The 24,762-nt window shown below is 41.0% G+C and overlaps 2 protein-coding genes across 8 annotated transcripts in view; one reads left to right on the top strand and one right to left on the bottom strand.

Moving 5' to 3' along the window:
• lrrc63 (leucine rich repeat containing 63) overlaps positions 1 to 11,444 on the bottom strand; it is a 34,730-nt gene extending 23,286 nt beyond the window's left edge. For 2 of the 4 annotated variants that reach the window (XM_087993044.1, XM_087993043.1), the window contains exons 1-5: positions 10,486 to 10,792; positions 6,306 to 6,426; positions 4,733 to 5,125; positions 1,500 to 1,574; positions 214 to 368 (exon numbers count right to left, since the gene is read on the bottom strand). In XM_087993044.1, coding sequence (XP_087849170.1) covers positions 214 to 368; positions 1,500 to 1,574; positions 4,733 to 5,125; positions 6,306 to 6,396 — 714 coding nt within the window. In that variant the 5' untranslated portion in view covers positions 6,397 to 6,426; positions 10,486 to 10,792. Of the gene's footprint in view, positions 1 to 213; positions 369 to 1,499; positions 1,575 to 4,732; positions 5,126 to 6,305; positions 6,427 to 10,485; positions 10,793 to 10,958; positions 11,063 to 11,359 lie in introns of those variants that run through there. The other 2 variants (XM_043700350.2, XM_043700345.2) reach the window with 2 other exon arrangements.
• Positions 11,445 to 12,850: 1,406 nt separating this feature from the next.
• Positions 12,851 to 24,762, top strand: part of lcp1 (lymphocyte cytosolic protein 1 (L-plastin)) — a 75,426-nt gene continuing 63,514 nt past the window's right edge. The window contains exon 1 of one of the 4 annotated variants that reach the window (XM_043700340.2): positions 12,851 to 12,916. The gene's annotated coding sequence lies outside the window, so the exon portion shown is untranslated. Of the gene's footprint in view, positions 12,917 to 22,810; positions 22,935 to 23,036; positions 23,059 to 23,852; positions 24,181 to 24,762 lie in introns of those variants that run through there. The other 3 variants (XM_043700341.2, XM_087993042.1, XM_043700342.2) reach the window with 3 other exon arrangements.

Raw genomic sequence — 24,762 nt, forward strand, 5'->3', positions numbered from 1 at the left:
TTCCTTGCTCATGATTAAACTGATGCCATGAGATTTTATGCAGTCTGGAGACACTGTTGATGACCCCCAGGGAGACTCCTTCTCAATTGGTCAGGTGAGTGTGTCCTGCTGGTGAGATAGGATGTACCCAAAGACTGTAATGGTGCATTGCATGACTACGTCAGACTAATAAAATGACTAAATTTTAAGTAAGAAGATCATTCATTGACTTACCCTGAGGTTTAAAGAATCATTTCCGACTGTTATGGTTCTTAGAACAAGAAGATCATATGGGTTTACGTTTCCTTCTGGTTCTTCCTCCGAATCTAGGGATACATTGTCTGAAGATTCAAGAATTTCTTTACCTCCTTCAGTATTTGGACCTGCAACTGAAATCAGAAAAGACACAGAGTGATTCGTGTGTGGAATGAACCTCCAGAGGATGCGCTGGATGCGGGTAGAGTTACAATGTTTAAAAGACATTTAGATAAGTATATGAAGAAGAAATGTTTGAGGAGATACTTGCCAAATGCAGGCAGACCGAGACTAGTTTAGTTTGGGACTATGGTTGGCATGGACTGGTCGGACTGAAGAGTCTGTTTCCTTCCCGTATGACTCTAAGTATCAATCCTATAAATGCTGAACTATGGGTTTAGTGAAGGGGACTGAAGATGACCACAAAAACAATTATATCAATTGCATTAATATCAAGCCCCTAATGTAAAATAAAATTTCATCAGTCGCTTCACATGAGAAACTAAAATTTGACACCAAGCCATGGTAGGAGATATTAGGGCAGATGACCAAAAGTTGATTGCGAAGTAGGCTTTAAGGATGGTCCTAAAGGAGGAAAAGAGGTCGAGAAGCAGCTAGATGTACGAAGGGTATTACAACCTGAAGGCTGAGGAAGCTGAAACATGGCCACCAAAAGCAAAGTAATTAAAATCAGGACTGCTCAAAAAATCTTAAATAGAGAGGATACTGAGGCTGTTACATTCAACTTTCATCCCTTCATGTTAAATTCAAATCTCCAGATACATATTAGCATTCAACAGCTGATTTTATATTTCTATCACTTTATACACCATTGGATCTCTTGTGACAAAATTTACCAAAGATGGTGAAAGTGTCTGTAATAAATTGCAAATGTTTATGGTTAAGTAAGTAATGGATCTTGAGAAATCACAATTGGCAAATGAAGACAGATGGTAACTTTATTCATACACCTTCTTCAAATTATTTAATTAATTAAATCAATAAATTGTGCAGTAAGACATCTTAAATAGGAATGTTAACCAACATGTTTTTATAATGGATTGTCACATGAAATTTCTACATTTAAACATTACGTTTGTAGTATTTGTTGATTTACTTTTGTATTAAATGTTCTGTAATACTATACTGAATACAGTATGATGTTTTTCAAATGCATTGTTAAAATCATGTCAAATGCTTTATTAGTGTGGTTTTTACATTCCATTGGTGATTTATTCTCATCATTTTTTCAACATTTTTATTACCTGGATAGCCAGGCAATTCTGGCCCAATACCACGTCTTAAGTTATTTTCTAGATGTCGAGCAGCAGCAATCATTTCTGTAATGATAAAATTTGAAATCATTAGTACAAGCTAATGTAAATAGTTGACTCACAAATGTGGAAGTTCACTGGTGAAACTATTTGTTCTGGTAAATTTGTTATATTTCATGGTTAGTATGAGGGGATCAGTGGGAAGGCCAGCATTTGTTCCCCAACTTTATTTTCACCCTGAGAAGATGGTGGTAGATCTTCTTCTGATAATGACAAAGTAACGTACAGAAGCTCTGTGTGGATCAGCATAGTACAGTGACAAGTACAGTTTTTGAAACTTTGTTCTTGAGACATGAGTGGCACATTTTTATGTTTAAAGTGCCACTTCAATCAGAAAACAAAGGTGGAGCGGTCACATATAATCCCAGGCATTTCACATTGCTGTTAGCTTCCTAGTGACACCTCTGTGACCAGATAATGTTTGCTTCTCTTTGTACCGTATTTTGGCTGGGGTAGATATGTGCCTTAGATCAGAGGTGGTGTTCGATTTTCATGGTGATCTTACTTGCCTGCTCCGTTAGCCCAATCCCATTCCCACTAGCCAACAGACTTAAAGGGAAAAGAATTCACCCCCCAGATACAGCAGCTGAGTCATGCCTAGCAACAGGAACATGGACTGGCTAACTGTGGCTTAACTCAACTTGAAAAAAGTGGCCTAAATTTACATCAAGAGCAAGATGGCACCTCAAGAATTTTTCGTAATCGAGGAACATGGGATATTGACAGCTTTCACAGTGACATCTGTATTCCATTCATATTACGTTAAGTTACATCAGGGATTAAAGGGCAGCACGGTGGCTCAGCAGTTAGCACTGCTGCCTCACAGCGCCAGGGACCTGGGTTCAATTCCTGCCTCGGGCGACTGTCTGTGTGGAGTTTGCACATTCTCCCTGTGTCTGCGCGGGTTTCCTCTGGTTTCCTTCAACAATCCAAAGATGTGCAGGCCAGGTGAATTGGCCATGCTAAATTGTCCATAATGTTAGGTGCATTAGTCAGAGGGAATGGGTCTGGGTGGGTTACTCTTCAGAGAGTCGGTGTGGACTTGTTGGGCTGAAGGGCCTGTTTCCATACTGTAGGGAATCTAATTCAATTTGATGCAAAGTCTATTGACAAAGTTTTTTTTCAGTCCACCTTCCACAATTATTACATTAGTAAAATTCAGCTGCATTCTCCAGTACCTGTGTAGATACTTTCTAATCAACCTATCCAACAATATTATTACACACTCTGGAGCAATCCAGAAACCTGGGACTCCTAGCCTCGAGTAGAAGTACTACCCCTGCACAATAGCCTGTATAAAATGGGAAGATTTAATAAGAATTACTATGTTCACTGTTGTTTAAGCACTTTGGAGATAAAATGGGCTCCATGTGTTAAACTTTTACTGCCAGGAATAAGTTTATCGTATGGGAAAATGAATTAATATTAGCCTACAAAATAGCTATACTTAAACAAATCATAGTCATTTATGCTAGACCCAACATGGAACTCTTAATATCTCTGGGACTGTTATTCTCTGAGGTACTGTTATTCTAACAAAAAAAGGAATGTTTATTTTCCCAGAAGCCCATTAGCAAAAATTGCATCCCAGGTGCGACTTTGTTAAGCATTTCAACTGCAAATTCCTGTACCAATCATTTTTACAGCCTCTCTGAGGCAATATAGTGATTGAATATCGTTTTGCTCCTGATTTAGTGGGAATTCCTGCTATGGACCCAAGCCCAAAAATATCAGCTCTGACAGTCTATAATCATTTGTCATGATAAAGGCTTTCAAGTCCTTTGATTTGAATTGGATGTCAAATCCACTGATGGCAGTCAGTCATTCCCTGCAGGGCAGGCAGTATGTTAGAGCCTGATCAGAAAGAGAAGTCAAATTATGCTTGCTTTAGACATGTTAAACAGTATCGCTGGGTCCCATAACAGCAGGTAAAATCTATCAGATTCTTTAAAATATAATGTCCTTTGGGAAAGAAATCTGCTGTCCTCGGTTGGTCCAGGCAATGTGTAACTCTAGACCCACAGCAATGTGGTTAACTCTTAACTGCACTCAGAAAAGGCTTAGCAAGCCACTCAGTCATATTTAAGAAGGCAGATCATTACTATTTTCTCAAGGACAATGAGTGAATAGCTGAGGAATACTGGCCTCGCTAGTTAGGGTCTCATCCCATAGTCAATTAAACAAAAACCTGTTTCTCCTGCATTAGTTTGAACAAAGGCAAAGGCCCTCTTATGGTGCCGTGGTAGTATCTCTACCCCCTGGACCAGAAGGCCTAGGTTCAAGTCCCATCTGTTCCAGAGGTGTGTAATAACATCTAACAGGTTGATTAGTAAAATAGATTTGAACCAAGGCAATCTGCTCAATGAGGAAAAGCAAAGCTGAATATTGGGTACATTTTTAAAAAAATTATACATTTACCACGATCAGCATCTCCATTTCCAATCCCAGAATCCCAAAGCTCCAGGATCTCCCTAACGTGTAATGCAGCCTTCCCACCCCAACATCAGAGGATAAGTCCAAAACTGCCACTTTCCTGAGAGCCACTGCATTGCAGGCTGGCCATATTTGCAATATTTATCTCTTCAGCCTTCACCTATTCTGCTAACAATTGTATAATGAATAATTATATATAATGTATCAAAAGTATAATGAATAACTCAAGGCCCAATACCTGGAGTTCATCAGACTTTACCATTTATGAAGATGCCAGTGTTGGGGGAGGGGTCTTCAAAAATTGGCACCTTTCCCCAATTTAGTTGCCTATTTTCTCTTGGGTTACCTGCAATTAGCAGCCACAATTCAAGCATGAATCTTTAAGAATGTTTTGTTGCACTATTTCACTGCAGAGTACACAGCAGGTTAGAATATTTCTATTTTTAGTTCATCTCTGCACATGTGCATTTCCAGGATGGATCGTTGTTTGGTGCTGAGAAGTAGGAATCTGACAAAATTGTAACCTCCCCCAGCAAATTCACTTCTGCAGCACAAGGATACTTTACTTTCCCCCACTTCCAAATATATTTTTCATCAGCTAATCAGGAAAATCTACTTTTACAATTCCTTAAAACGCCATTTCCTTTGTGATTAGAAGCAACTCTTTGTTTGCAAGCAAGGCATTCCTATAACTTTAGCTGTAAATTTCTGAAAATGTCAAAATATCATACCAATAGTGCGTTGCCTCTCAGGTATTCGTCTTGACACAGGTGGAATATCATCAAAAGGCAATTCTACAATGTTCACTTTTTCCTGGTTCTGATTCCATAATTCAGCAGCAAGAAGCCTCACAATTTTTTCATAGTTGTGACGGGATAAGACTACGCCTTTACTCCGCAAAGGTGGAACTCTCACACTGGGTTCCTGAAGAAAATCATTTAAATCGTACCAAAGATCATCCTCTGCAAAATTCAAGTCATCCTGTCCATGTATAGCAACATCCCAGGAAAGAAATCTATTTGGAGTACAGGAAGTGCAGGGTTGATTGGCAGAGTCTAATTCTTTTGCGTTTTCCTTCTTGTGTTCACCCTTGGGAGCTGTGGCATTTTTCGTAGAAAGTTTATCTACAACATATATTTTAATAGGCTGAAAGAATGTTCTTGAATTTTAAGAACAATTATTACACCACTATAATGTAATCTTTCTGATGACTGGCTAAAGTACTGTCACACGAGATATCTACATTGTTGATAAACACAAACTACACAGTTTGGCAAACATTTCGACACTGATAAATTCGTAAAAACATTTCCTGTGCTTCATAGGAGCTTCAATCAAACCAAAACTCAACACCAGTGCATGTAAGGAGACATTAGGGCAGACCACCAAAAGACTATTCAAAGTGGTGGGTGCAAAATTTATGGTTTGGGGACAAGGGTTTAGCGTTCAGACCTTAGCAAGAAGGACTGTTATGCACTGAATCCATGACTTTAGGCTCAAAGGAAACTTAAGTGATTCAATGGCCAATGGATCACGTTTGAGATAAAAAGACCATTGCACTGAGAAAGCTAACTTGATTTAGAGGGGTGCACTTTGAACCAAAATAGACTTCAGAATCCCAATGGATACTGTGTTGATAAGGACTCCTACTTGTACTGAGTATCTAGTGGTTTTTAATGGTTTGAAAGCAGTAAAAATCTAAAGTATAAATAGCTTGTGCCAATGTGTCTCACACTAAGTTCTCAAATATACTATGAACCAGAATAAAGCTGCAATTTGAAAGTCCACCTTTATTAACTTTAGGAACTCTGTTTCCACGTTTTTAGAAAACAAATAATTCAAATTGTACACTCCAATTTTAAAATAAGCTTCCAACACAACAGAGTTCAATACAGGTTTTTAATAAGCTCCATACAAGGATTGTAATACTGACCAAGACATTCATGTATTGGCAGAATATTTTTATATTGACTTTATAAGGACCATGATTTAATATTTCATCCAAAAGTCAGGAATATCGCCAGCAAATCTCCTTTCATCATGCACTAGATCACAGCTGGAAGTGTTGTGCTCATTCCTCTGGAGTGAGCCTTGAAAGCACAACCTTCTGATTCAGAAACAACAGTAATATCAATCAAGCCCCTGCTGACATTATGACACAACATTTTTAAAAATCGTCTGAGACCAAACAGATGCATTGGTAAAAGAAATACTTGAATGCAAAACAATAAGTAAATGATCTTAAATACTTCATTGCTACAACAAGACCCCGTCTAATAATTCCAACGAAAATAGTTTACTTACCAGGAGGTCTACTTATGGGTTCACAGGGTTTTGCAGATATTGCATCTTTTGGTGGCAATGGTCTGCGAAGAAGTTGAGCATGTTCAGACATATTGAACCTGGTTCAAATCTGTATGGTTGACTGAAGTTAATTGAAACAAATGTCAAGTTTTACATAATATGGAGCATGTTAATTTTTTTTTTAAATACCCAGAAGTGATATTATACATACTTGATTGACTGTCCCATTGCCAAAATCAGCATGGCATTTTTCATTCCCTTTTTGAAAACCTCGTAACCACCACACCATGGTGTAGCCAATCCAATATTTACAGCATCTTTTGACAGTGTTTTGAGTGATAAATAGTGACCAAGACAAATCTGTGCCATATTTTAGAGCACCATAGAACCTTTTGCAAGTTGAAAAATGTCACCCCAGATCAGACAGGACTACTTTGCTACTGCACTGAAATTATTGTGCGCTCAAGTCCTGGAAACTAAACTTGAGCCTTAACTTGAAGGACGAGAAAACACAATTAAAAAACACTTAAGTATCGTTTGTTGCAGTTAGCTGTCACTATTTGCATTCGGATGTAAAGACACCAGATGAAGGACTGGAAGCTATGTAATTACTCCACCTGTGGAAAGCCAGGCCAATGAAATACTGTATTGATATCTATTGGCATGCTAAGAAAACTCTTCTTGTAGGCTAGAGCACAGCAGGCCAATCAGCTCATCATCTGTCTCAGTTCTCTGTAAGAGCACTGCATTTAATGCTCCTCTGCTGCCTTTTCCTCGTAACCTTATTTATTTTTCTCTTTGGATTTCGATGTAGGGCCCAAACTATAACATATTTTGGTTGAAGTCTTTCCGCTAAGTTTCATGAAGGACTGCTGTCTGTGATACCCAGCTGGCTTTCTCGTGCAATCATCTCAAACTACCTCATAGCTGCCTATCACCCCCACATGTCCCTCATGTCCAATAGTAGCCTGATTCTTCATCATTGTTTTAAGAACTCATCACTGCCAGGAGTTCCTGAACATATTGTATCCTTGGCACTGATGCCATCTTTAAAAGTCCGTTGCGCACCCAGACAGCTACTGTCAGTCCAGGGCCTACATGGTTCATGACATCAACCCTGGAATTGGCAGATAAGGAGCAATTAGTGACTCTATTCGTAAATAGGGTCCCAGAGATCCTGGTCACCAGCCAGATTAGTGCAGTCTGAGCCATCTGCATGAATGCCAGCAGTGTAGGAAGAAGGTCAATGACCCTCTGCCAAGGTTAAGTGCTCTCTGCTACCTCACACTTTATCGCTGCTCCCGCACCCACCTCCCACCAAAGCTGAAGGTCCACCACTTCTACAATGCATCTTCTTCACACATTCTCACCAGCACCCCTCACCTCTATCAAAACTACTGCTACTGCTTTGCACTACATAATCATTCATTTGGAACTCTTCAGTTATCTTTTGTTTTAACATTGCTTGGACACAACGTCTTCCTTGGTAATGACAGATGAAAAGCATTAAAGTAGTAACTCAGCAATGCCCATTACCTCCATAGGTAAATTTGTTTGAAGTACCTGGTCAGCTCATTTCCCCCTTTTACCAATTTTTACTAATCATTTTCCTAATGAAGGCTTTTGGATTTCTTTTATGTTAGTTCCTAGTCGCTTCTCATACTCTGTCTTTGCTTCTTGCACTTGTTTCTTTAATTCCCATCTGAACCTTCTACATTGAACCAGATTCTCAATTGTCATGTACTTGACAATTCTGGATTAGTGGTGCTGGAAGAGCACAGCAGTTCAGGCAGCATCCAAGGAGCTTTGAAATCGACGTTTCGGGCAAAAGCCCTTCATCAGGAATAAAGACAGTGAGCCTGAAGCGTGGAGAGATAAGCTAGAGGAGGGTGGGGGTGGGGAGAAAGTAGCATAGAGTACAATGGTTGAGTGGGGGAGGGGATGAAGGTGATAGGTCAGGGAGGAGAGGGTGGATTGGATAGGTGGAAAAGGAGATAGGCAGATAGGACAAGTCCAGACAAGTCATGTAGACAGTGCTGAGCCCTCCATGTCATCTGCAGAGTGGGAGGGGGAGTTGAAATGTTGGGCCACGGGGCGGTGTGGTTGATTGGTGCGGGTGTCCCGGAGATGTTCCCTAAAGCGCTCTGCTAGGAGACGCCCAGTCTCCCCAATGTAGAGGAGACCGCATCGGGAGCAACGGATACAATAAATGATATTAGTGGATGTGCAAGTAAAACTTTGATGGAAGTTTTACTTGCACATCCACTAATATCATTTATTGTATCTGTTGCTTCCGATGCGGTCTCCCCTACATTGGGGAGACTGGACGTCTCCTAGCAGAGCGCTTTAGGGAACATCTCCGGGACACCCGCACCAATCAACCATACCGCCCCGTGGCCCAACATTTCAACTCCCCCTCCCACTCTGCAGATGACATGGAGGTCCTGGGCCTCCTTCACCGCTGCTCCCTCATCATCAGACGCCTGGAGGAAGAACGCCTCATCTTCCGCCTTGGAACACTTCAACCCCAGGGCATCAATGTGAACTTCAACAGTTTCCTCATTTCTCCTTCCCCCACCTCACCCTAGTTCCAAACTTCCAGCTCAGCACTATCCCCATGACTTGTCCGGACTTGTCCTACCTGCCTATCTCCTTTTCCACCTATCCACTCCACCCTCTCCTCCCAGACCTATCACCTTCATCCCCTCCCCCACTCACCCATTGTACTCTATGCTACTTTCTCCCCACCCTCCTCTAGCTTATCTCTCCACGCTTCAGGCTCACTGCCTTTATTCCTGATGAAGGGCTTTTGCCCGAAACATCGATTTTGAAGCTCCTTGGATGCTGCCTGAACTGCTGTGCTCTTCCAGCAGCACTAATCCAGAATCTGGTTTCCAGCATCTGCAGTCATTGTTTTTACCTCTATGTACTTGACAATTGTCAAATTCCCTTTTTCTCTGATTCATCTTACTCTCCATATCTTTCATGAGCTCTGGATGTATCTATCCTACATCTTTCTCTCTTGTCAATGACCTTGATTATACTAGAACCTCTTCAGCAACAGCCCATTTCTCAGTTTCAGTTGTGTCTGTCAATCTTGGATTCCAATTTATTTGGGTCAGATTCATTTATCCTGCCCGACACAATTTAATTATTCTTACTGTAGATTGCTCTTTGTCCTTTTCCATAGCCAATTAAACGCTGTGATATGATGATCACTGTCCTATGACTGCGCACCGATTGACACTTGGTTTATTTAGTCCACTGTATTCCCAAGAACCTGGTTCAGTGGTGCCTAATTTCTTATTGGGCTGGAAACATGCCGTTATGTAAAAGAAAATCCTCTCGGTATACCATAGGAACTCTTAATCTTTCTACACTTTACCCGATTACTATCCTAGTCTACAGTAGGATCATTACTCCTCCTTCATAATTCTGATTGTCTTGACTTGTCAGGAATTACTGTGCTATCTTACGTGTTTTGCACATTTCCTATGCACTTTATGTTGCCCTGTTATGACTGTACTCTCGTGTAATTTGTGTGGTCCATGTAGCAGCTTGGTCCTGGAAGAACGCATTCTCATTTTTACTGTATTGGTTGTAAATGGTAGAAATGACAATAAAGTTACTCTTGACTCTTGATTGATGTTTTAACAAACTCAATGCCAAAGGGAAATGTAGACAAAGAAAACAAATGTTACATTACATTATGAACTGAATCTCATGCCTGTTTTGTGATTTTAAAAATATATATCGAGACTTGAATTAACAAAACTTATAAGGACAGCATTGGCACAGTTGAAGTACTCACCGCAAAATGGAAAATTATGAATCTCGAACATATAATAAAAACTTAACTGAATTCAGTTCAGGGGCACTAAGGAAACGCTGCAATCTCAAAGGTATTGGATGACATGTGAAACTTGAGACCCATTTTACTCTCTCAGGTGTGTGCAGCAGAAACCAACCAATTGTTGTAAAGAGCAAAATATGTTTTGCCTGTGCGCCCTGGTCAACATCTACCCCTCAACACCTCCTGAAAGCAAATAATCTGACGATGGTCACGTTGGCGTTTGTGGACCTTGCTGCGTATAAATGAGCTGCCACATTGCAAGTAACATGACATTCTATATAAATGCCTGTCTTTGTTTCAATGTTTACAAAAAGACTATTGACATACTCCAAATCCTGTCTTCTGTCTTTCCACAGTACTCCATCGTTCCCTATTACAGAAGGAAACAAAAAAAAAGCTCTGAAAGCGGTAGAGGACGTCTTTGCAGAGGCAGGCTGGCCAGCTCTTTGCTGATCCGCTGCGTAAAGGCGAATAATAACTTTGGGGGCTGGGTGGTACTTGTCCTTATCCCTGAGCCTCAAGGTCCGTCTGCAGGCGTGAGAGTCCTGCCAAGGTTGATCAGGAACAAATTGCCCTGGTCGCCGGGTTCGGGGTCGTGCAAACTTGAAGAGTCACAGAAACGTTATGGCGTCGTGGGGGGGGAAGAGGGGAGAAGAGAGAGAGAGAGAGGCCATTCGGTCCATTGGAGGAGTCGAACGGAAGGCGGGGCGTTGATCCTCCTCTTGGGGGGGGGGCGCGCACGCGGGGCCACCTTGTCTTCCGGTTCAACCGTTTTCTCCGGGGAAGCCACTCTCGCTCACCTGCGGCACTGCCGTCGCCAGGTCCCCTTACCCAAGCAACCGCCCTAGCAACCACGGCCGGTAGCAACCGCCGCCGCTCGCTCCCAGGAGCCGTCCACGCGCCGGGTCCCCCCAACCTCACGCGCTCCCTGCAGCTCCATTGGGATCCAACACCTGTACAGAGTGGGCACTGGGGAGGGAAGGGAAGGGAAGGGCGTTGCATTGTGTTTTTTTTCCCAACACCAGCAGAACCCCCGCCCCTTGGAGGGAGCATCAACCTTTTGAATTTACCTTTAAACGGCGTGCGTCCCCCCCCCCCCCAAAAAAAAAACCGAGGGCAACTTTTGTCGAAAAGAAATGCAGCTCATGAGAGAAAAATGGGCCCAATAAGTCACTCGTGATTTCTCCCGACGTACTCGTACCCAGTGAGTGAGGCAACCGCTTGTCGCAATGGACCGGCAACATTTTGCATACAAAAAGGGCCAGCGTCAGGACAAGGGGAGGGAGCTGGCGTTCAGCGCTAACTCTGGCAGTAGAGGGAGGAACACTTGCAGGTACTTCGAAAGCTCTTGAGGGGGAATTTATTAACTTCCACATTCCCGTGCGTTAACTGACTCCCGAAAAAAAAAGAAATCGGGGGGGGGGGGGGGGGGGAAGTGGGCAGTTCACATTAAGCTAAACGAATTGGTGGCCGTAATATATAACATTGCATCCATCTGTATTGACTAGAATCATGAATCATCGTATTTACAGCGCGGTTCAGTGTTAAATGGGCAAAACGGTGACTGACGTGCTGAGTACGTGCAAGTTGCAATGCAGAAAAAAAACATACGGCATGTTTCTTTCCCCCCCCCCCCCCATGTCACCCTCCCTTCACTCAACGCAGAGAAGTTAAAGCAGGGTTACTAGCCCTCGGGCAATGTGACAGGCTGCATTGATCTATCGATTGGGCTTTCAAATGAAAATGTAAGCTGGGGTCACTGGTGTATGTGTGGGAACTGTAGGAACCACTGTTTAATCGCAAATTATATGAATTTTCAAGGTACAAACTTTCCTGTGTATTAATATTTTGCAAAAAAGTGAGAATTCGGTCGACTTTTCCTAACTCAGGGTTTTCCTAACCCTGAGTTAGTGCTTATTTCATCCCCTGTCATTGCTTTGGGCTGTTCTGCTGCTGCATTGCTTCACGGTGCATGAATGTGTTGGTTAGGAAGCCTGTGACCAAGAGTCATTGATGTAAAATTTTAGTATAGGGAGAGACTCCCGTTATTTATGCAAAGGTTACTAGAGCAGTAAATGCAGTAGCAACGAGGAGTAGCTGAGGCAGAGGCGATTGCATCTTTAAAGGGAAACCTAGAGAGATCGAGCACCCTGTGGAGAGAGCAAGGCTGTAGAATTTGTTTAGGTTTGACCTAATCTTGGGGGGGGGGGCTGCACAATGTGTGACCCAAGGAGCTATCTTTTAGTCTTTTTCCCTTTTATCATCTGTATGCTGATTCTTGAAGCTTGAGTTAGCATCCATATATATGACCTGACAACAACAATCAATTTCTATTCATCAACTAAATGGCTGCCACCATGCAGTCTAAGCCTTGATATCAGTTTGGGTATATTTTAAAAATCTCATCAATTCCATCCTAAAGATAGAAGGAAAGTTAATGATGAAGCTGCTGAATAGTGGGTATGAATTATTGCCTTGAGGAATTTATGAAGCAATGTTCTGCAACTGAGATGATTGGTCTCCATCAACCACACCAGCTTCCTTAGTGCAGATATGATTCCAATCAGCAGAATTTTCTCCCGATTTACACTGACTCTAGAATCCCCATGGTCAAAAGCTGCCTCGATGTCAGGGACAGTTACACTCTCTTGGCCATTTGAATTCAGCTCTTGTCTATATTTGATTTAAGGCTGCAGCAACTCCTGGTGATGAGTGGTCCTGACAGAACCTGAACTCAGCATCACTGAGCAGATTATTGGTGAGTAAAATGCTACTTTTATAATGTTCACTATTCCTTTCAAGAGTGTACTATACTGAGAAATGCCAGAATACTTATTGTTTTGGTGGATGCTAATTTTAACATATTTTGACATTATCCTGATGAGGGCAATTGACACCTCTCGCCTTCCAATTCCTCTGCAGTTGTGTGATCCCATTTCAAGTTAAGTTAGAAGATGTGCTCAGATGGTTCTTCTTTGCTTGAGTTCCTAAGCAAATGGGAGAGTTTGTGTAGCTCTTGAAAATCCTACCTATGTGATGTCTTTCGTTTGCAGAATCGTAAGCATGGTGTTAAGCTTGTTTGTTTGTGTGTTAGAAAATGCTTTGGCAAATGAAAATTCCTCTGAAAACATGTCCCTTCAGTTATTCACCTCATCAGAAGCTCGGTGGTTGTGTTATGATATGACCTATATTTTAATGCCCATGATTCATTGTTTTCTTGTCTTGGTGCATTTGCTGTCTGTTTCCTTGTCTATCTTTGTGGTTAACCATTTTATGGTGTTTTGCCAAGTTCTGCTGAATTCTGTGTAAACTGGGTTGAAGTTTCCCAAATTCCTGTCAGGGAAGATCTTTTATTCTGTGAATTAAGGAGGTTCGTTTCCCTGAATAACAGCAAATTTTCAAATTCTGTATCCCTGAGTGAAAGATTTATGGCTGATCAGTCCTCCCAAACCATAAATTGTGCAGGGTGCACTATACCAGCAGAATTGAGCAACTTTGTTTTGTTTGGAAGACAAAATACTTGTTCTTTGCAAATTATTTTCAATTGAATTCTTCAACTGTGTTTGTGTTTTTTAAATCTACTGGGGCCCCATTGCACAAAACATGACCACTTCCTCTAATGATCAGGAACATAACTGCATTCAAGCCTCATGTCACCACTGAGCCATCTCAACTATTCCCTTTATTATAATCGTGCTGTTTTTGTATTTACACACTTCCCTTTTAAGGGGGAACCTGTAAAGCAGTGGAAGAGCTCACAGGTTGCAACATGAATATGCCTCGTCTGGCCCTAACAACCAATGTGGATCAGGAAGGAAATTTCTCCTCTGGAGCAGCATCACCTGGCTCACTGCATCCAGTGGATTTCAATCCAGAACTTAATTGCTAGCACAGAGTGAGGTTCAAATCCTACTGACTCAAAGGTGGATATCACCATTTAAGCCCAAGGCCAACTCCAGTTTTGCTTTATTTGCAAAGATCCAACATTACCTGTATCCACAGCCAAATAAAAAATGTCTCCCTGGCCATTGGCTGGGACAGCCTGGTTACAAGACTTGAAGAATTGTCCATTTGTCTTGGGCAATTCCAGTTCTCTCATTCTTGTTCTTAAGTCAGAGTTACAAAGAATATGGAAGTGGGGCATTCATAGTGAAAATGCTCTGATTTAATTGTGGATGGATGCCTCGATTCCTTTTCTCTTTCATTGGTCTTCAAAGAGACAATATAGTAAAACAAATGTCTTGAATGTGGAAGATGTCCCCAAGGCACTTTCACATGATTGTAATCATGCAAAGCAATTGTACCACATCAAAGATAGAGAGATTATTTGAGGAAAGATGAATTGGCATTGGAGGCGGTTCACTAGATTGATTCTAGAGATGAGGGGTTTGTCATACGAAGAGAGATTGAACAGTTTAGAGCTATACTGTCTGGGATTTAGGAGAATGAGGGGAGATCAAATTGAGTTATTCAAGAAGATAAAAGGTATGGATAAAATAGACATGAAACAGATGCTTCCTCTTGTTGAACACTCTAGGACAAGAGGTCAAAGACAGGATAAGGAGTAGCAAATTTAAAGCAGTTGAGGAGAAACAACTTCTCCCAAAGAGTTTTGAGTCTGTGGAATTTGCTGCCCCAAAGTGCGGTGGATGCTGGGACAGTGAGGAAATTTAAGGAGAGGTTGGACATTTGGTAATGGGTTGAAGGCAAGAAAATGGGGTTGAGGAGCATATCAGCCATTATGAAATGACATAGTGGACACAATGGGCCAAATGGCCTAATTGTGCTCCTATATCTTATAAAATTATACTAGAACATTTTCTGCTCCAAATGTTGGTATGATGTCACAATACATGCTTACAGTTATTGTACAATGTTACTCTGCTGCACTTGTAAGTGTCTTTGCATGCTGAAAACAGAAATTAGGGTATCGAACCTCATTACATCAACTGCTTGCCATGATTCAACTATTCATCTATTTTGGCAATATGTATGCCACTGACGTGAGGTAGAATTAAGTTTGTGCCATCAAAATTTTCCAAAGCAAGGTACGTCCTATTTCATATCATTTTGAGTGTAAACGTTTAGACACGGGTCTGTTATCCTTTCAACTGATTCTAAACTGGCATTGTGTTTTCTATGCTACAGCATTAAATAAAACATTGGTGCCATGTGTTTATTTCAGGAGAAGTAAAAGAATGAAAGATTGCAAGACATGTTATCAAATTTTAGATTGGTGAATTAATTTTAGGATGTTTGGGGAGTGTATTTGGGGTATTCATACTCTGATCTTTGTTATGTTTGTTGTCTCTGTGCCCAGCTAGTTCCATTTCTCTTTTATACTGGTGAGTGTAAGGTATACTGAACACCTGCTGCCTGGGAACTATCCTCGACAGACTACATCAAACCATTTTACTGTCGTCGCTTGCTCTTGACTGACGGAGCAGAACAGCTAGCTACTAATTGTTGCTGCCGTGTTACACCGTGCATGCTTCTGCCAGAGGTTGTTTTATTCTACTGTCTATTGATTTCTGACCATGTACGGGAGTTTTCAGATTCTTTCCTTCAGTATTTCCTGCAGCCAGTCATCCAAGCAAGTTGAAGGGTTACGTGCCAGTAACTTGGAGTTTTGACCAACATTTTGCGCAGTTACAGTGCAAATATTATTTAGAGGAGCATAGAAAATAGGAGCTGGAGTAGGCCATTCAGCTCTTCGAGCATGCACCACCATTCAATATGATCATGGCTGATCATGCAATTGCAGTATCCCACTCCCAATTTCTCTCCATAACCTCTTGATCCTTTTAGCCACAAGGGCCAAGTTCAGCTCCTCTTGAATGTCATAGTCATAGAGATGTACAGCATGGAAACAGACCAGATATCCCAACCCAATCTAGTCCCACCTGCCAGCACCCGACCCATATCCCTCCAAACCCTTGCTATTCATATACCCATCCAAATGCCTCTTAAATGTTGCAATTGTACCGGCCCCCACCACTACTTCTGGCAGCTCATTCTATACACATACCACCCTCTGCATGAAACAGTTGACCCTTAGGTCACTTTTATATCTTTCCCCTCTTACCCTAAACCTATGCCCTCTAGTTCTGGACTCCCGACCCTAGGGAAAAGATTTTGCCTATTTACCCTATCCATGCCCCTCTATAAGGTCACCCATCAGCCTCCGACGCTTCAGGGAAAACAGCCCCAGCCTGTTCAGCCTCTCCCTAAATCTCAACTCCTCCAACCCTGGCAACATCCTTGTAAATCTTTTCTGAACCCTTTCAAGTTTCACAACATCTTTCCGATAGGAAGGACATGCAGAATTGCACACAATATTCCAACGGTGGCCTAACCAATGTCCTGTACAGCCTCAACATGACCTCCCAACTCCTGTACTCAATACTCTGACCAATAAAAGCATACCAAACACCTTCTTCACTATCCTACCTACCTGCGACTCCACTTTCAAGGAGCTATGAACCTGCATTCCAAGGTCTCTTTGCTCAGCAACAGTCCCTAGGACCTTACCATTAAGTGTATAAGTCCTGCTAAGATTTGCTTTCCCAAAATGCAGCACCTCGCATTTATCTGAATTAAACTCCATCTGCCACTTCACAGCCCATTGGCCCATCTGGTCCAGATCCTGTTGTAATCTGAGGTAACCCTCTTCGCTGTCCACTAAACCTCCAATTTTGGTGTCATCTGCAAACTTACTAACTGTACCTCTTATGCTCACATCCAAATCATTTATGTAAATGACAAAAAGTAGAGGACCCAGCACCGATCCTTGTGGCACTCCACTGGTATGTCTAATGAACAGGCCCCAAAAACTTACTGTGGGAGAGATTTTCAGATTTTCGCAACTGAAACAGAGACCTAAAACGGCTGCACTGGTCACCTGATTACAAATTGAGGCAAACTATGAGAAACCCATGTGAAATAAGCCAAACTGTTTAAAAAAAAAAAAAAAAAAATTTTTATTTCAAGGCATTGAATCCCGCAAACAAGTTGGCACCAAGAAAATGTAATCTCCTGTTTTGATTACTGCTGTATTTTCACATATTGGGCGATGAAAGGTTGGTCTACTGGTTAGTTAGCTTGGAAAGACAGTGGAGACAGACCCGGGAATATACATGGAGCTGTATTTTAGCAGCCGCTTTTGATCAATAGGAGGAAGAGATGAATTTATAAGCAATAACTAGAAGAGTTGCTTACTTTGTTTCTCTCCATGTTTCTTTCCATCCTGGAAAGCAGCAGAAGTAAATTGAGGACTAACCATTTTCTGGAAACTCAACAATATCTATAAGCTTTGCCAATGCAGAATATCCAAGTCAAACACTTAAACATTTGTAGCCCCAAGTTAAAAATCATACACCTCAATAAATCCCTGAGGACTTTTAAACTGGTAATCTTTATTCTCCCTGTCCGTATCAGATAGTTTCCCTTTTAAACCTGTTACTAGTGTTTATGTCTTTCCATTTTGATGTCATGTTTTTGTGTTTTCAAGTAAGACTTTTCTTTCTTTTCACTCAGGAAATCTTTGTAATTGGCTTCTTTATTTAGATCATGCTAATTGCATCTTTAATTAACAAGTGATAGCTGCATGTTAAAGAGAAAAATATATTTGTTTTATCTATAGATCCACAATGATTTCCCTGGAGATCAAAGTAGATGTGACAAATGTGACATTTAAACCCCAAGTAGGGGGCTGTTAGAGAGAGGACATTAGGACAGAGAAATGGATGGGGCCATGTCTGGAAACTTTGATTCCCCTCCCCCCGCCCTCAATACCCCAGCCTCCTCTATTAGCGAGTTAATCATCATTCTGTGAGGAATGTTATTTCCCATTTTTGTTCTGTGTGTGATATCCGCATTGAATTTCATTTGCTGGAATTCTGTGACTGCCCCTTTTTTGGGGTGGGGTGGGCAGTGGTAATGTTCCTACCTTTTGGGTTCATGTCCCATTTGCTCCAGGTGTGTCATAACATGTCTGAAAAGATTGATTAGAAGTAAGTATTTTTCTTGATTTAATTGTACCTGTTCTCCATTGCAAATCAATTGTGCATGCATTCAGTTGTGAATACAGGTCCATTTCATGAATTAATTAACTGTAGTCAAACAAGAACTTAACTGGGGCGGCATGCCAGGGTCAGTAATTAGCACTGCTGTCTTACAGTACCAGGGACCCAGGTTCGATTCCAACCTCAAGTGGAGTTTGTGTGGAGTTTGCATGTTCTCCCCGTGTCTGCGTGGATTTCCTCTGGGTGCTCTGGTTTCCTCCCACAGTCCAAAGATGTGCAGGTTGGGTGGATTGGCAATACTAAATTGTCCGTAGTGTCCAGGAGTATGCAGACTAGGTGGGTTAGACATGATACACCCACCTGTTGCAGTAGGGGCCTGGGAGGGATGTTTGTCAGAGGGTCAGTGTGGACTGGATGGGCTGAATAGCTTCCTTCTGCACACTCAGGATTCCATGATGTATAGTACTGGACATACCTCCCCAGTGAAAATGAATACCTACTGTTCCCTCTGTCTTAACTAATTGATCTGGATTAGTGGTGCTGGAAGAGCACAGCAGTTCAGGCAGCATCCAAGGAGCAGCGAAATAGACGTTTCGGGCAAAAGCCCTTCATCAGGAATCCTGGTTTCCAGCATCTGCAGTCTTTGTTTTTACCTCCTTGACTAATTGAGTGTCTACCTTAATGTTTTAACAAACATTCATGTGCAGAGAATTCTTTTCACATGGAACTTTAGTAATAGTTTTTGAAGAACTGCTGTAATTCTCAGGGCAGAAGGTGGCTTGACAACTCTGGTTAGTACCGTTGCCTCACAGCACAAGGGACCCAGGTTTGATTCCAGCGTCGAGTGACTGTCTGTATGGAGTTAGCGTGTTCTCTCTGGGGATTTCACTGGGTGTTCCGGTTTTCTCCCACTGTCCAAAGATTTGCAGGTTGGTGCATTAGCCATGGTAAATGCAGAGTTATAGGGATGGAGGGGGTGGGGAGTTGCTGGGTTTGTTCTTTGGAGAGTTGTGTGCATCTGAATGGCCTCTTTACACACTGTAAGGATTCTTCGATTCAATTACTTAGGTCCTGGTTGTCTTCAGCTGCTTTATCAGTGATGTCTCTTCCATCATTTGGGTCAAACATGAAGTAGTTTGTACCCATGTGCAGCAAAGCCTGAGCTGATAAATTGCAAGTAATATTTGCATCAGCTGTCTCCAACAAGAGAGCCTAACCACTTCCCAATGACATGCAATCACATTACAATTCTCAACGTGATGGGGTCAGCATTGAGGAAGAACTCAGCTGTAACAGATTCATGAAAGTTGTGGCTGCTAGAGCACCTGGGAGGCTGCGTATTCTGTAGCTAATTGTTCACCTTCACCCTTCAACAGGTCCTATCATACCAAGTCAACATTGTGGTGGAATACTGTCCACTTTCTTGAATGAATGTAGCTCCAGCAACATACACACAATTTGATATAATCCATTTGAACAGCTTCCCACTTTAAACATCTCCCCTTCTTGCCTATGTAGTGGCAGTTCTATGGTTTCATTGCAGCTGGATGGCCCAAATTTTATTTTCTGTGGGCTGTGGCAAGTTGCCATGGCTTCTTTGGAAGTCCAGCTTAAACCTGAAACCATCACCACTTAAAAGCAGAGAACTATCAGGAGCATGGAAATGGCACAGTCAACAAGAGGCACCTCAGTATGACTTGGAGATATGTCTGCGGTCACTCACGGCTGGCTCAGATCCTAGAACTCCATTCCTAACCTCTGAGACCTTCAATGTATGGGTTGATACACCTCAAGAACAATTTCCCCTCCAAGTCCCTCACACACCATCCTGTTTTGGAAGTATATCATTATCCCTTCATTGTTACTGGGTCAAAGTCCTGGAACTTCCTGCCTAACAGTGAGGGACCTCCAAGGATTGCAGCAGTTCAAGAGGGCAGCTCACCGCCACTTTCTCAAAGTCAGTTAGGGTTGGGCAGTGAATGCTAACTTCAAGTGATATGTGTCCTATGAACATGCCATCTTATCAGTTGGGTACAGGAGTAAACAATTTAACACTCAAACCTGCCATGTCCTGTAGCAAGTTCATGGCTGATCTGATGTATAATTTCCAATCCTGCCCACCACTTTCAACTCTTGCTTACTAAGAAACTATCCCATTCTGTCTTAAAAATATTCAAACTCCCTGCTTCCTCAGAAGCAGGGTCTTTGAGGAAAAGAGGTCCAAAGACTTCCCATCCTCTGAAAGAAAACCATGCCTCATCGGACTAAAATTGGCTATCCCAAATATTTAAACAGTGACCCCTACTTGTAGATTCACTCCCAAGAGGAAACATCCTCTCCATTATTACCATTTCAAGATGACTTGTGTTTCAATCAAATCTTCTAAATTCCTATCACAACTTATTACATTCTACAGCTTTCCTAATTACTTGAACCTGCACATTAACCTTTTTCTCTTGTTTTTGTTTCATGCACAAGGTCACCTAGCTCCTGCTGCACCTTGGAGCTTTGTAATCTCTTACCATTTATGGAATACACTTCTTCCTGCCAAAATGGACAGTTTCACATCTTGCCAATTTATAATCCACTTGCCAGATCTTTGTCCATTCATCTACATATTTTTTTTTGTAACCTCCTATGTTCACTTCAAAACTTACTTTTCTATCTATCTTTGTCATCAGCAAATGTCATGATTTGGAGATGACGGTTTTGAACTAGGGTGTACAAATTTAAAAATCACATAACACCAGGTCGTAGTCCAACAGGTTTAATTGGAAGCACTATCTTTCGAAGCACTGGTCCTTCACAACTGCCTGATGAAGGAGCAGCGCTTTGAAAGCTGGTGCTTCCAATTAAACCTGTTGGACTATAACCTGATGTTGTGATTTCTTTAAAATCAGCAAATGTAGCTTTGGTCCCTTCACTCAAGTCACTGAGAAATTGTACATACGTGAGGTGCCAGCACTGATCTCTTTCCAACCAGAGAAAATTATAAATTTATACTTACTGTGTTTCTTGGTAGCTAGCCAATCTTCTCTCCATGTCAGCATGTTACTCCCTACATCATGAGCCTTTATTTTCCACATTATCCCTTTGTGACATCTTCTGAGATGCCTTATAGAAATCTAAATATGCACATTTACCAGCTCACCTATATCTGTAGCTCATTATTACTTAATTGAATTCAAATAAATTAGTTAAACATGATTTAATTTTCACAAAGCCATGTTGACCCTGCCTGATCACTTTGAAACTTCTGTAAGTGTAAAACTATAACTCTAAAACTACCTTAACTTCTTCCCTATGACAGATGTAAAGCTGACTGGACGATAGTTTCCTTCTCTGTGTCTCCTGTTTTGGATTAAGAGTCACATTTGCTATCTTCCAATTTAATGGATTATTGAACTATCTTCCGTGAGTCTAGGTAATATTTGACAACTAGAACCAATGCATCTCACTTATCTCACTAGCCATGTCTTTTAAAACCCGAGGAGGAAGACTATCAAGACCTGCTTCAGCAGTTTGCTGAGTACCACTTCACTGGTCATTTGTAATTGTCCTGCCTTCATCTCTCCCTTCCACTTCCTGATTAACAGCTATTTCTGGGATATTGCTTGCATCTTCAATAGTGAAGACTGGTGCAAAGTACCTGTACAATTTGCATACAATCCTTTAATTTTCCATTATTAGCTCCCCAGACTCATTTTCTACAGGACCAACAATCACGATGTTAACTTGTTTCTTTTTATAGAAATTCTTTGTACCTGCTTTTTTATTGCTAGATAGCTATCACTCTCTCATACTCTGAAATTTTTCCTCTTTACTAATTTCTTCGTCATTCTTTGCTGTTCTTTTATATTATGTCCAATCTTTTGATGAGCCACCTACCTTTGTGCAATGATATGTTTTTTCTTTTAAGTTTGATGGTATCTAACTACAGATGGTGGGTTCACCCTTGAAGTTTTTCTAATGAAAAGCACCTATGTAAACTTGTCATAGTATAACAGCACATTTATATGTCAGTGATTCAAATATAGTAGCTCCAATGTGGCACAGTGTGATTGCGGATTACATGGGCAATTTCTGAAATAAATGCACATGAATTTATAATGGGGGAAAATTGACAGTAAGATTCGCATTTATAATGATTAGAGATTTAACTGCTAAGGATCTCATTTTAATGCAGATAAATTGTATATAGGTTTGCTTGAATGCTTGACTTCCTTTATAAATAAAATAAACCAAAAACTATTTCAATTGCAGAAAAGGGTTGTAGGGCTTAACCAGTATGTATGGAGCACATATTCATTAAAACAATAAGCACATCACGTGGAACTGCCTGCTTTAATTTGTTCTAAACTGTTGAGGCTGCTAATGATTTGGTCCTGGTGATTATATTTCCAAATCTTTTCCTTGTCCATTTTAAGTTAGTAAAGGAACAATTTGATTAAGTTTATTTGATGCTCCAGGTTGAAGTTGTTAAAAATCTAAGAAATTATAGCATAAACCCTTTTTCAGAGATTAAGCAGGTGGAACCAATAAAACTGCTTATGACAACCATACCTACTATTCAATTGCCTTATAAAGGCAAATCTTGCAAATTTAGGATGACATGTTACCGCCACTCAAGTCACTTCCTTCCTGTTAATGCAATCTTTGACATACTCTGCATATGTTCTCTTCTGACAGAAGAAAGTGAGGACTCTTTAAGACAGCCACAGAGGTTAAAAGAAACCACTCTACTTCGCTAAGGTAACAGTGAGAGTCGGACCGTGTGTCTTGCCATAAGAAATTTGCTTTTCTGTGCAAGAGAGTCGGAGTTGAGCTTTCACTTGCTGGAATTAAGCAGTCAATTTGATTTGAACATTTCAATGCCGTAAGCATGTGATTATATATTGAAACGCAGGAAGCGTGTGGTGGGACTGTGGCAGTCAGGCTGTGCAAATGTAGTTGGCCGACTTAACAACTGTCACTTTGAAATTCTTGAAAGGAGATCATTGAAAGTTGTAGAATGCAGTATTTGTTAACTAGTTTGCTCTTTCTGCGGTACAAATTTGGCATGTTCTGGCCCCATTATGCACCTTTGTTAATATTTAGCAAAGTTACTTAGCATAGTATTGGATTACAGAATGCAACGTGCAATTAATGCAGAGTTACGTTCTGTTAATGCGCCTTCTTTTGCTTTTGAGTCTTTTATTAGATTTTAAAATAGTACTTTCTGATTGAAATAGTGTTATTTGAAAGTCAGTTTTGCTCGCGTCTGTTTTAGGCCCAGGGTTTCTAAATCACTGGGAATCCGCCAACTTATTTATTAGTGAAAATCAAAATTGTTACACGGAATCTGCCAGTAGCTGAAAGCTCATTTTGATGATTTTTAGAATTGTATTTGAAAGGTTCTAGAAAGGGAAGTCTACATGCAATTTTTTTTACGTTCTAAGATCTTTAAAATGCTGCAGAACCATTGTGATGCAATTCAAAATTTATCTTTGAATTCTGTCATTAAGCTAAGGGTGGTTATTGGACCCCAGTGGGTTTTCTAAGATTTACTGGGATACAACTATTCCAACCCAGCCAATAATCAATTTTTAACCCAATTGGGAATTCAGGTTTTAGCAATGAAATCACAGAAACAATCAAAGCTACAGATTGCACAGACAAGCTAAGCAAGGTACTTTATTAAATATCTCCTGTGTTTTGTTTTGTGATAGTGTAGCATCATCATGAACTGATTCAGCAAGCAGAAGTAATGCTATTCTAGGGGAAGTTGGGAAACCAAATATGAAGGAACTAAAAGTTACATGTTGCAAAATGTATGGCATACTATTTGAAGTTTGCTTCTGAGGAAAATCTTGTAGATACATTATGAAAATATGGTCTGCCAGCTTCTCCCCTATTACTGTTGACAAATGTATAGAATGAGATAAAGGCAGAAACTACCAGGGAATACTCAGCAGTCCGGCACTGACTGTGGATTTCAGATCTCCAGGATTTTGTTAAGGTGAGTAGCTACTGAGAATTGTAAATGGTGTTGTTAGCAATTAGATGTTTAGGTAGAGGACAGTGAATTGAAAATAATATATGTAAATGTACAGATCCTGTTGGAAGTACAAGTTGGTTTAGGTAGCAACGTAGATAATGTAGTAAAGACAGCATTGCATGAGTTTTTTTACCTTTCTCTGAAATCGTCTGAAGTGAATAGTCATTTCTAATTCTGTGGCTGCAATATAGTCAGGCGGGAATTGGGTGGGAATCGCTCATAAGCTTTGAAGGCCTTAATTAGCAGCCAGTGAGAAATGTATTTGAATGGCATAGATGGCTGATCCTCTGATATTTCCAACTTGGGATTTCCCCACAGCCTTATTATTGAAATTTGATATCAGAAATACGGGTCGAAACTCAAGTCCAACATTTCTTTGTCACTTGCTTCATAAATTGTGCCACTGTGTTGTTTTCACTGTTATTATTTGTGTTTCTGTAGTGCTTCTTGTAGCCTCCAAGTACTTTGAGCTGAGGAAGACAACATAGTGAATTACTGAGCAGTGAGGGAAAGGGGAAAACTGAATGTGGTTGGGGCGGTCGA

Source organism: Chiloscyllium plagiosum, unplaced genomic scaffold, assembly GCF_037043375.1.
Source record: "Chiloscyllium plagiosum isolate Xiang-an unplaced genomic scaffold, Cpla_swu_hap1 HiC_scaffold_12, whole genome shotgun sequence".
Taxonomy (NCBI): Eukaryota; Metazoa; Chordata; class Chondrichthyes; order Orectolobiformes; family Hemiscylliidae; genus Chiloscyllium; species Chiloscyllium plagiosum.